The sequence below is a fragment of the Myotis yumanensis genome, unplaced genomic scaffold (assembly GCF_028538775.1).
Source record: "Myotis yumanensis isolate MYYU_CA2020_CCGP unplaced genomic scaffold, mMyoYum1.0.hap1 SCAF_6, whole genome shotgun sequence".
NCBI classification, from domain to species: Eukaryota; Metazoa; Chordata; class Mammalia; order Chiroptera; family Vespertilionidae; genus Myotis; species Myotis yumanensis.
In genome coordinates, this window is record NW_027223757.1 from 86,396,343 (window position 1) to 86,408,718 (window position 12,376).

The 12,376-nt window shown below is 43.1% G+C and overlaps 2 protein-coding genes across 8 annotated transcripts in view; both read right to left on the minus strand.

Moving 5' to 3' along the window:
* Positions 1-3,314, minus strand: part of LOC139012930 (adenylate cyclase type 10-like) — a 40,612-nt gene extending 37,298 nt beyond the window's left edge. Inside the window, 2 exon segments of the mRNA XM_070419128.1 lie at positions 2,271-2,375; positions 3,158-3,314. Coding sequence (XP_070275229.1) covers positions 2,271-2,375; positions 3,158-3,314 — 262 coding nt within the window.
* A 985-nt stretch (positions 3,315-4,299) lies between these two features.
* The window catches only part of NFYA (nuclear transcription factor Y subunit alpha), a 28,800-nt gene continuing 20,723 nt past the window's right edge, over positions 4,300-12,376 (minus strand). For all 7 annotated transcript variants that reach the window (XM_070418631.1, XM_070418630.1, XM_070418627.1 and 4 more), the window contains 3 exons: positions 11,636-11,809; positions 10,332-10,433; positions 4,300-6,849 (listed from right to left, as the gene is read on the minus strand). In XM_070418631.1, the coding sequence (XP_070274732.1) occupies positions 6,796-6,849; positions 10,332-10,433; positions 11,636-11,809 (330 nt within the window). In that variant the 3' untranslated portion in view covers positions 4,300-6,795. The remainder of the gene's footprint in view (positions 6,850-10,331; positions 10,434-11,635; positions 11,810-12,376) is intronic.

The following is a 12,376-nucleotide window of genomic DNA, read 5'->3' on the forward strand; positions in this document are numbered from 1 at the left end:
ATTTCTCTATTTGAATGATTTATTGACATTTCAAGCTCAATATATTAAAAAAGAATCCTGATTTTCTTTCTCAAAGCTCACACTTTCTCATTTTGGTAGGTGATGCCACCATCAATTCAGTTATGAAAGCTGAAAACTTGAGAGTCCCTTTCCTCACTACTTCCCACTGAAAAAATAATCAGCCCGGCTGGTGTGGCTCAGTGGTTGAGCATTGGCCTATGAACCAGGTCACAGTTCAATTCACAGTCTGGGCACATGCCGGGGCTGTGGGCTCAGTCCTCAGTGTGAGGCACGCAGGAGGCAGCCAAATAATGATTCTCTCTCACCACTGATGTTTCTACATCTCTAGCTCTCTCCTTTCCTCTCTGAAATCAATAAAAATATATTTAAAAAAAAAAGAAAAGAAGAAATACATCAGCTAATCCTGTCTGTTGAACCTGCAAAATATACAGGGTGTCCCCGCCCCCACCAAATGTATACACACTTTAACAGCTGGTAGCTTAATTTTAAAAATCAAATTTGTTTTAATAGACACTGTCTTTATATAATTATTCAAAGTATGTGTATATGTTTTTGGGGGACACCCTATATATAAAATCAATCCATTGCCATACGACTCCACTGCCATATCTTGAGATCAATATTTTCAACCTTGACTGCGCAATGGAATTGCCTGTAAAACTTTTAAAATTCCAACTCCTGGGCCTACATCAAGGTAGTATGATTTAACTGATGTAGACATCAGGACTTTGAAAAGCTCCCCAAGTGGTTATCTAACATGCTGCCAAGGTTGAGAACCACTACCCTAGTAGAAATCTCCATCATCTTTCACAGCTGTCCCAATGATCTCTTCCAGCTTCCATTCTTATTACCTACCCTTCTTTAGCTCCCTATAATCCAATCTCCCCGAGGCAGCTAACTTGAGCTTTTAAAAAATGTAAATCAGATCATACTCCCTTGTGGGAAGATTTCTAGTTTCCCTTTGTACTGACATGTATAATCCAAACTCCTTACTATGGCCTATACAGCTTCATGATCTCCAACCTCACCTCAAGCCACTTTTCATCCACTAGCTATGCTCTAGCCCAGGGAGGGGAACCTTTTTTCTGCCAAGGGCCATTTGGATATTTATAACATCATTTGTGGGCCATACAAAATTATTAACGTAAAAATCAGCCTGCTTTAATTAATTCACTCCTAATGCCTTGGCTGGGCCAGATCAAATGATTTCCTGGGCCTTATGTGGCCCACAGGCCAGATGTTCCCCACCCCGGCTCTAGCCACACTGGCCTTCTCACTTCCCAGAATATGCCAAGTTTTCTCCCATCTCAGAAACTTTGTACTTGGCTTTCTTCCATCTGAAATGCTGTACACTTGGCTCTTCACAAGGTGTTCCTCTCATCATTTACCTCTCAGCCTAAACACCCCCTCTGATTACCCTAATATAGAAACGCTCACCCTATAATTCTTCTTTTTAAACCATCACACCCTATTTATTTCCTTTGTACAATGTATAGTCTATAATTGTTCATTATTTGTCTATCCCACAAGGACAGGTACTATGTCTTATGTACCTGTATTTCTAGTACCCAGAAGTTCCTGATGTTACAATTCCTAATTCATAACTTCTATCTCCTCCTTTCATCTACACTTGGTGAGAAGAATTGTAAGACCTTTAACACTTGCTCCTCAGGGGTTAGGGGTCGGTCAAATAATCATTTCTAAAGGAGACAGCGCAAAGTTAGTATTTCAGTGACTCTCAGAATGATGGACATAATTGCATGGGGCACCGTCCATCAAGAATGGGAATATTATATAGGCACTAAAGGGTATAGGGCCAGAGTAATTTCTGTTGGGTAGGCCTAACACGAGCTTAATACATGGCAGAAAATAAACACTCATTCCTACCTCACAGGACCAAAATGCAATGCTGGCATGGGAAGGTGTTTTCTAAATTATATTTGATATATAACCATGAGGCACGTTACATTATTGTTAGAAGAGACAACCTGAGGAATGCTTTATTTTGAAATAAAACACAAACATGCAAAGTTAAAACTAGCTGTTCTTCTGTTTCTGAACATTGAGTCAACGGGATGTGAGACTGGACAGAATGGCAGATACAAAGATCTAGTTTGTCGGAACAAATGTGAGTAACACTGAAAGAATGGTCCTTCAGTGTCCCTTCTAAGGTACCCCAGGACCCCTGCTATCGCCAACCCGCGGGAGCCCAGGCCAGGCCTCCTTGCCCCCCTGCAATGGCCACTCACGCTCGATGATGTCACTAATGTAATAACTGAAAATGTGGGCCAGTTTGTCCAGGTCATCTTCCGACTTGCAGGTCAGGCTGAACCTGTCCATCAATGCTGTGAACCCTAGCCAACAAAGCAGAGATGATTACGTTAGCTGACAATCCTCAACTTTTATTGCCTCCACGTGTCAGACCCGGGTAAAGGGAGCAGATGTCTTTTTTTTAAAAATATGTTTTATTGATTTTTTACAGAGAGGGAGAGGGATAGTTAGAAACATCGATCAGCTGCCTCCTGCACACCTCCTACTGGGGATGTGCCCGCAACCAAGGTACATGTCCCTGACCGGAATCGAACCTGGGACCCTTCAGTCCACAGACCGATGCTCTATCCACTGAGCCAAACCGGTTAAGATGGGAGCAGATGTCTTGGGCTTTAGCAACCCCACCGTCCTTTCAGGGGGTGGGAAAGTAGGGGTTCACTGCTCCAGGAGCTGCAGACGGTGAAGCCAGTGTCCCCTCGCCCAGCCTTCCCTGAGGCGCCCCGGCCGAGGGACCCCCAGGATTTCTCCCCATGTGAGAGGCAGGCAGCACACGGGAACAGGTTCATGCTTTGTGGAGAGCTCGTAGTTTGAGCTCCTTGAATCTCTCATCTTCATGACACACACGCTCCCTAGACACCCGTTAAATGAACAGACTCTCAGTGTTGAGTCTCAATGTCATGCTTTCTGAAGAGAACCCAAGGGCTAAGCCAAAGCATCCCTAGCGGCGTCCTCCTGCACGGAAACGGCGCTGGTCCCGCGGGCGACCGACAGAGAAAGGCGCCTGAGCTCCCGGGGCTCTGGGAGCGGAGGCCCAACGGCCGCCGCCGGGGCGGGCCGGGGAGCGACGCGCCTGCCCTACCCTCACCCGTCACGTGGACGCCAAGGAGGACGCCCTGGGCCGTGGCCAGCTCGGGTTCTGGTGCCCGGGGCTTCCGGAAGACCAGCAGGTCGGGAAGTAGCGCCGCCAACCGGGCCTCCACCGGCCACAGAAGCGGCGCCCTCTCCCGGTCGCCGGTCGCCATGACGGCGGCGGGGTTGCCCGCCGACCTACCGGAAACAGGGCCCCCCGAGTAGCAGCCAATTAGCGTGGCGGTCCTGGCGGGGCCCTCCCACCAACCAATCAGTGTGGGCTTTCTTGCGGCACCGCCCCACCTGCCTTCGGCCGTCGCTGCCTCTGCTCTGGGTTCCGGGGCGGAAGGCGGGGCTGCTAAGAGCAGGGCTTTCAGAGCCGCAATGCCCTCGGGTTTTCATGAAATATGGCAGTGAACTTCCACAAAGAAGATCTGGGGTAAATATAGTAGTGGTCTTTGCGTCATATCACGGGTAGAAACGGGTCATCTCTGAATTTCTAAGGACAAGTTCCTTAGGCATCTGGCTAAAGCAAACTCAGGATGGTTTTTAAACTAAACAGTTACACTAAGGTTATTTTACTCTTGGCCCAATACAAAGAGTAAATTGTTAGGGGAGAGAGTCTTCTATTTCTGTGGTCTGCCAGGATTGGTCAATCCGGTCTCCCATGGGAGGGCTCCCAGTGGCTGTTATTCTCTTAATTCCTGACTTCGGTATGATAATGACATACTTAAGTTTCCAATCTGTTGCTCAGATTCCAAGAGAACACAAAGCAGTACAACTATGAGTACACGTGGATTTTTAACAATCAGAAAAGTATTTTTGTCTTTCCTGCAGAAATAAAAATCTAAACATTTTCATTTTCACTATAGTTCTACAACACCTAATAAATCAATGACATTTTGGTGGGTTAATTTTACTCAGGGTATTCTTCTTTGCATTTTGATAACACTTCCAGTAAGACCAAGTATATGATCAGCCCACAGATGACAGAAAATACCTGTCAGCAGAGTGGGAAGGCCAAAGGGGAAGGAAAAGAGATTAAAGGAAGGAGCTAGGTAAGAGGCCTGGACACTACATATGTCTTGTCTACAGAGATCAATTTCAACATTATAAACAACCTAGAACCCAGGGGATGTAGACTTCTCAAAATTCAAATCACTTTCTCATAAATTTATTTTTAAAAATAACAATTGCAATGACATCAATGATCAGATCACCTATACTCCCCCTACTGCTGAGGGGAAAATATATATAATTGAGTCCCAAAGGAAAATCAAGACATTATTATCAGGCACTCAATAGCCAAAAATGTTGTTGGTCCAGTGATATAGACACTGACATGTTCAATGTACCAATACAATTAAAATATATACAATTATCCTGCAAAAAAAAAAGCATTCATGAAGTGAAGTAACTATTAAGCCAATTATTCACTCATCCATTCACTCTATATCTAAAAGTCATCACTACAGTCAAAATGAAAAATGAATAGAAGAACTTCTAGCAACAAATAAAGAAAAAAATCCAAACCTTAATCCACCTCACCCCCACTTTGTGGGTTATTATGATATGCTAAAAATGACCACAATAAAAGGGCCATGAATTAGCTGAAATGCAATGACAATAATGACAACTGAAGCATTAAATTTCAAGGAAAACTCAAATGCATGAAAAAATTCCGCAACAATGAGATTGGAATTACTATGTACAAACTTACAGACACAAATAAATAGCATTTTAGAACTATTGGCTTAAGTACTAGAAATTAGGTCTGAGGAATCTCTTTCTGAACTCTGCATCTTAAAGATTCCTAAACAAACCAAGGGCTATAAATTTCTCATTGCTTTTAGTAATCTGTCATTTGACAAATTTGGGGATTACTGGATAAATTAATATCTAAAACTCATGTAATGAGCCAGAAGTTTCTAGTGAGTCTACCAAAGAATAAGTCTCCATTCCTGACATCTGGAAGCCAGGAGATGATTCTGTTTCAGGAATTAGAAATATATTTCATTTCCTGTTTTCTTTGCATAGCTCTGTACCTCTATTTAGACCATTACAATGCTTATGATGTTTTCTTTAGAGAGTGAAATACTTTTTATCTCTTAATACAATTAGAGTAAAATATAAAAAGAGCCAATCTTTACTCTTGGTTATTAAGTCAAAAAGAATTAAGTTTTCCTTCTTTGTTTCCAGAGTAGGCAGAAACTCTTCTGAAGTATCACCTTACTTCTACCAGGGTTCAACATCTAGAAAAGAAATGAGACACAACCCATTCTGGGAACTGTGGCCCAATTCCTTACACTACAGGCATCTCTAGTTCCAGTCTGTAATTTGTCCCCAAAATGTAGATGCAAAGTGAAAACTTTCCTGCAAAGGCATATGGAGAAAGGGGGAAGCAAATGGAAGCTGGCACCAATGAGTCAGCTGCCATGGGAAACATGAAAATGTCCATTTTCTGGGTCCAGCACAAAGCACTTGCAGGAGTGAAGCCAACATCCACGTTAAGTTCTAGGAAGTAACCTGGAGAACGTCTAGGACAGCTTGATTGAACAGTGCTTTCCAGAAAGTGTCAAAGACCAAATCTGAGACTTCTCTCTTTCGGTTGTTAAAAGATTATAGTGTAAATGTAAATTAGTCTCTTCATCTTAATGATCCATCCCAGGCATCCATCAACTGAAGAATCATGCTATATGACAACACATGGGTATATTACCTCTCTCTCTTCTTCTAGACTGAAACACACACAAACCCTTCTATTTTCCAAATGCTGTCACCAAGCCTATGATTGAAAATCTCTAGTTTGCCTCTCTGTTTAGGAGTTACTACAAATGTCCTCAGCACTTCAACATAGTTGTATTGTTTTGTTCTCTACTTAGGAAAGGAAGTTTCAAGGTCCAATACCTTCTAAATTGTCTTACAAGTAGCCATAGTAAGAACTATGGTCCAGATGACCTGTCAACAGATGGACAAGCAGACCACAACTGGCCAAAATGAAAAAAGATTCAGCAATTATTTTTAGTGCTTGATTCTTTTATCATTCTATCCCCAGAATTAGCTTTTTCTTGGCTTGAAGTCCAAAAATACCAACCTATCATCTGCGCAGACAGAGATTCTTATTATTACCACAGATTAGATGAATGTATCTCAGAGAATTTATTATTTCCATGAGATTGAACTTCCATGCCTGGAAGTCATCTCTGAATACAGTGTTCATTCACTTAGCCTGAGATGGTGTTTAGAGTCCATGGGAAGGAGTGGGCTTCGGCTTCCCGGATTGTAGTTTAGCTTGAGAAGGTTGTTCTCCCCTGCTCAGACGGCTGGCTGGCTTCACCAGTCAACATCTAAGTGCTGTGTGTGGTACTGTTGGGCTGGCATGAGTCCTTCGCATCATCCTAGTCCATGAAACGTCAATGTCATCAACAGTCTAAAATAGGTCCTGACTGAAAGGGTGAGACAAAGCCTTGCAACTTCAATTTGCCAGACACCGCTGCAATTATAATACCAAGCCACTTTGAAAAACTAAGTGGGTTTCTGTCCTGTAGAAAAGGGCAGAATGTGATCATCAGTGTCCCATCGGAAGAAGTGATCAATTTCCTGGAACAGTGGTGAGGAACATGACCTTGATCATCTCCATCACATGGCCTGGGGTTAGGATACTCGGATGATCTGTGTCATTGCTTCTTCATCTGCTTGGTTTGGATCCTAGAGACAAAGAAAGCATAATAATGATTAAAGTACTTTGCAAAAGCAACAGGAACTGTGGCTCTCACTACTTTATCACCAAGGACATAGATACAACTTTGCCAAGAAAACCAAAGGTCTGCTTGCAAGTCTGCATAAATGGATTAAAATGCAGCTCCATTTGGAAATGAGACAATAAACCTTATTCTTAAAAGGATTAAAAATCTGATCTGGCCTGCCAATCCATTACTGAACACTCCAGAGTTGATAGCACACCTATGTTGTGCTCTACCTTTACTGTTTAAGGGTCCTTAGAGGTGGCTAAGAGAAAGACCAAGAAAAGCCATGTCATACTATATCTATACTAAAATATATTTTTACTAGAGGCCTGGTGCACGAATTTGTGCATAGGTGCGGTCCCTCTGGGTGGCCTGCAGGGATCGGGCTGAAACCCACAGTCCAACGCTGCCTGCAACTCCTACCTGCCACTTCCGCTCATCCTGGCCCCACTGTGCCTGCTGTGTGCTTGCGCCCAATCAGTCCCGGGACAGGCTTGCGCTGCCATAGCAGCGCTCACCAGCCATGAGCCCTGCGTCTGGCGCCCTCCCAAGGGGAGTAGCCCGTGGGATTGGGCTGAAACCGGCTCTCCGACATCCCTGAAGGGGTGCGGGATTGTGAGAGGGCATAGGCCAGACTGAGGGAACCCACGGGTGCACCATCAGGCCGGGGAGGGACCGCGGGAGGGCTCCAGGGTGTGTCTGGACCATCTTGCTCAGTCCTGATCAACAGCAAACTAACCTACCAGTTGGAACATCTGCCCCCTGATGGTCAGTGTATGTCATAGCAACTGGTCAACCAGTTGACTGTTTGCCCCCTGGTGGTCAGTGCACATTATAGCGAGCAGTTGGGGATCCTTAGCATATTACTTTTTTTTTTAAAAAAAAAAAATCTATTTTATTGATTTCTTTTTACAGAGAGGAAGGGAGAGGGGTAGAGAGTTAGAAACATCTATGAGAGAGAAACATCCATCAGCTGCCTCCTGCACAGCCCCTACTGGTGATGTGCCCTCAACCAAGGTACATGCCCTTGACTGGAATCGAACCTGGGACCCTTCAGTCCGCAGGCCGATGCTCAACCCACTGAGCCAAACTGGTTAGGGCGCATATTACGTTTTGATTGGTTGTTCAGTTGTTCTGCAGTTCAGTCTATTTGCATATTACCATTTTATTATATAGGACTGATTTCAGAGAGAGAAGGAGAGAGATAGGAACATCAATGATGAAGTAGATTGCCTGACTCCTGCATGCCCCACAATGGGGATCGAACCCACAGCCCGGGCATGTGCCCTGACTGGGAATCAAACCGTGACCTCCTGGTTCATAGGTCGAGGCTCAACCACTGAGCCATGCCAGTCAGACATGCTGTGTGTGTGTGTGTGTGTGTGTGTGTGTGTATATATAAATATATACTTTTTGGTCATTATTTTCTGATCATTATATTTAAATGCTGAGCACTTAGCAGAGCTAAGTGACATTGGGATTTATTTACTTTGACGCACTTTGTTAAAAGGTCACAGTGTACCTAGAAGTTACAGATAAACCTGATTCCCAGATGGGTATAATGATTTGCTTGAACTAGAATCAATAAGTTACTCAGGAACCCAGCAAGAACTAACTCCCAGGTCTCTGGTACCCATTTAATATTCTTTCCTCTAAACTCTGCCTGCTGCCTCTCACTTACAACATGCAGTGTTAAGACAAGGATTTGTCTGTGGAAGCTTTCTGCAATACTCATAGTAACCACCTTCAGTTCTTTCACACCAAGGCAGTGAAGTCTCAATTAGCATGATCCAAGGATAAGCTGAATGATTTCTGAAGGTGGTAGGCCTGGAGCTTGGTCTTGATCAATGGGTGAGAATACTAATAGCATTTACTGAGCTCTCACCATGCACCAGGCTAATGTGACTTACCGCATGACATTCTCACAACATTCTTGTGAAGTATCAATAGCACCCCATTTTACAGGTGAAGAAAACTGAGGCTAAAAGAGGCTAAGTAAACTGACTGAGGTCATATTGTTAGCACTCAGAATTAGGAGAGTTCCTTGAGTGAAAAGCTTTACAAATTGGCTATATTGAAGACAAAGGTCCTAATCAGAAGACAGAACAATGCTATAGCAAGAGCATAAAAACCAAGAAGTAGGAGGAAATGAAGCCAGAGGTAGGCAGGAGGAGCTTGATCATTCAGGACCTTGTTGGCCAAGGTAAGCACTTTAGATTTCAGTCTTAAGTGTAAATGAGAAAGGGCAGGGTAGAAGGAATTTAAGCAAGATGGTGATGTGATGTGATATACATTTAAAAATATCACACTAAAATGTGGCTAATGGACCAGAGCAGCACAAGAATGGAACAAGGGAGACCAGTTGGCAGCTGTTATATTAACTGAACCAAAAGAGAGGGGATTAGACTAGGCTTACATTTGGGAGGGAAAAAAGTAAACTGGCTCAGATTATATTTTAGAGCTAAAATCAAGAGTTGGATAATTCTAGTAACTGGGTGGATGGACATGTTGAGATGAGTGGTTGAGGCATTAAAAAAAAAAATCAAGAGTTCTACTTTAGATATATTGACTCAGAAATGTCAATACAATAAAATCAGTAGAATTAGATGTAAGAACCAGTACAATATAGTAGTTATGGAATTGTACTGCTTGGGTTTGAAATTCAGTTGTACCACTTTATTAAGTACTAGTGTCACGGTGCACGGATTTGTGCACATTGAAAGGAAATTAATTAGAAGAAATATTTTAATATCGCTATTTGTGTCTTGCTAATGAAAAGAAAAAAGGGTTCTATCAAGTCTCCTATCTACCTACTCCAGGACTTCTGAAGATCAAATGAGATGAAGCATGGGAAAACACTTCACAAACATTTGGTTGAACTGTAAAATGTTTGCACCTGGCTATAAAGCAAGTTATGTTCCTGGGGTGAAGAAACTCTAAGGAGGCTAGTCACTAGGGAGAGGAAGCTGGGCGTTGCTATGTGACGTCATTACCCGGCACCCACAATGACCGTTTCCAGGCTGGGCTGTGGGCCGCATTTTGCACTATGGGATCTTCGCAGCGTTGGCTGCGATTTGGTGGGCTGTTGCTCCAGGGTGGTGCTAGGGCCTGTGTTACACTTGGGGGAAGCTGAGTGTTGGTTTGTAAGTACCAGATCCATGGTGCTGTTTATTTTTAAATAGCCAGTGCATGCCATGGCAGCTCCTGTTTTGGGCATCTGCCCCCTAATGGTCAGTGCGCGTCATACCTACTGGTCGGACAGACACTTAACTATATATATATTACACCTTAGGCAAACTATTTAACCTGTCTAAACCTTTGATTCAACTGTAAAATGCTTACCTCCTAGAGCTTTAGGTTGCTGTAAATATTCAGTTGGAGGAAAAAGCTTAGACAATGCAAAAGATTCCACCTGAGAAAATACAAAGTAAGAAGTCTTCTTACCTGCATATGAGGACTATCCTTTTCTTTTGGAGAGAAAAATCGCCCACCTTCACCACGCTTCCGTGCCATGGCATGACGGTGCCGAGACTCATGCAGATATTTCTAAAACCAGAAATCAAAGCCACCAGAGGCACTTAGGACTTTGAATTATGGAGAAAGCTTTGGGGAAAACAACTAGATAGCTAACCATATATAACTACCATAAGAAGTAAATGCTAAACGAATATAATAAAAAAGACTCCCCTCCCCAAAGGTATCCCATAGATAACTAACTATCTCTTAATATATATATATCCTCTCTTTTGCTTTAATAACAGACCAAATTTTTGTTGGGCAAATGGCTGCTTAGTAAAAACACTGCACTTCCTTGCCTTATTTGCAGGTAACTGGCCATGTAATTAAATTTTTGCTAAGGAGCCTGGCCGGTGTGGCTCAGCGTCGACCTATATGAACCAGGAGGTCACAGTTCAATTCCTGGTCAGGGCACATGCCCATTTTGCAGGCTCAATCCCCAGTGTGGGGTGTGCAGGAGGCAGCTGATCAATGATTCTCTCTCATCATTGATGTTTCTATCTCTCTCCACCTCCCTTCCTCTATGAAGTAAAAAAATAAAAATAAAAAAAATAAGTTTTTGCTAATGAAATATAAAACTTCCTAAAAGTTTCCTTAAAAGAGAGCTGTCTCTTTTGTTCCATTTGCTCCTAGGCTGGAGCCCAAGCAGCCATCTTGGACTACAAATAGCAAACTGAGAAATTAGAATAAGACAGGAGGAGAATAAGTCTTGAGAACTGTGGAAATGTGCTACCAGCCCAGGACAATTTATCTCTGGGCTTCTTTTATGTAAGAAAAATTAAAAAAAAAAAAAAAAATTTAAGCCAGTGTTATTTTTTTGTTTCTGTAGTTGCACCTACATATAGCAAATGATAACTTTTATAAAAAAAAAATACCAGCTATCAGCCCAGTCAGTGTGGCTCGGTGGTTGAGCATCAGACCTATGAACCAGGTCATGGTTCCATTCCCGGTCAGGGCACATGCCTGAATTGCAGTCTTGATCCCCAGTGTGGGGCATGCAGGAGGCAGCCAATCAATGATTCTCTCTCATCATTGATGTTTCTCTCTCTCCTTCCCTCTTCTTTCCTCTCTGAAATCAATAAAAATATATTAAAAAACAAAAACAAACCAGCTATCTACCTACCTTCAGTTGTTTGGAAGGAACCCAAAACAAACCATATAAAAGGTTTTACTTATTCCTAAAGTAGAAGCCTGGTATTCTCTTCCTACATCCTTCCCTATGTTATACATACCCTTCTTTCCTTTGGAATTTTCCCTTCTGCCTCTAGTTTGGCTCGGGCTTGCCTCCTCTTAAGTATGCGGTGATACTGTTTGGCATTCACATAGAGCGGCTCTTCTTCGAGCATCTCTGCCCCAGGTAGAGGGATTCTTTGGATAGCAGGCACAGACCCAGCACCAGGCACCATCTGTGTTGAGAGAAAACCAGTTTATTAAATAGTGACATAAAGTATAGACATAGGAAAGTTTCTTAATCTGTGTTAATCTATTTTCTTCTGAATGCTACTCAAGAGTAGCTTTTACAGGGCATTCAGTTAAATGCATTTCCTGGAGAACACTTACACTAAATGCATTTTAAACCAACATTACAAATCTATCAATTGGGGGCCCAGGAGCCACACTTAGAAATAACATAACGTGGTCCAAATTCTTGTCCACGCATGGCTCCATTCTCTAGGAATGTCTGCTGCCATCCAGACAGTAATCATCTATCTATCTATATATATGAAAGGCTAATATGCAAAGTGTCTCTAAAGGAGTTTGACTGGGAGACTGGGAGTTCTATCGCTCGCTATGACGTGCACTGACCACCAGGTGGTGGCATGGAACGAAGGGAGGCCCCAGGTGGCAGCCAGCAGCTGGGGAAGGGAGCCCTGACTGGCAGCCAAAAGGCCCCAATCAGCCCTGATCGCTGGGCCTAGGGACCCTACCCGCGCAGTAATTTTGTGCACTGGGCCTCTAGTATGACAATACTG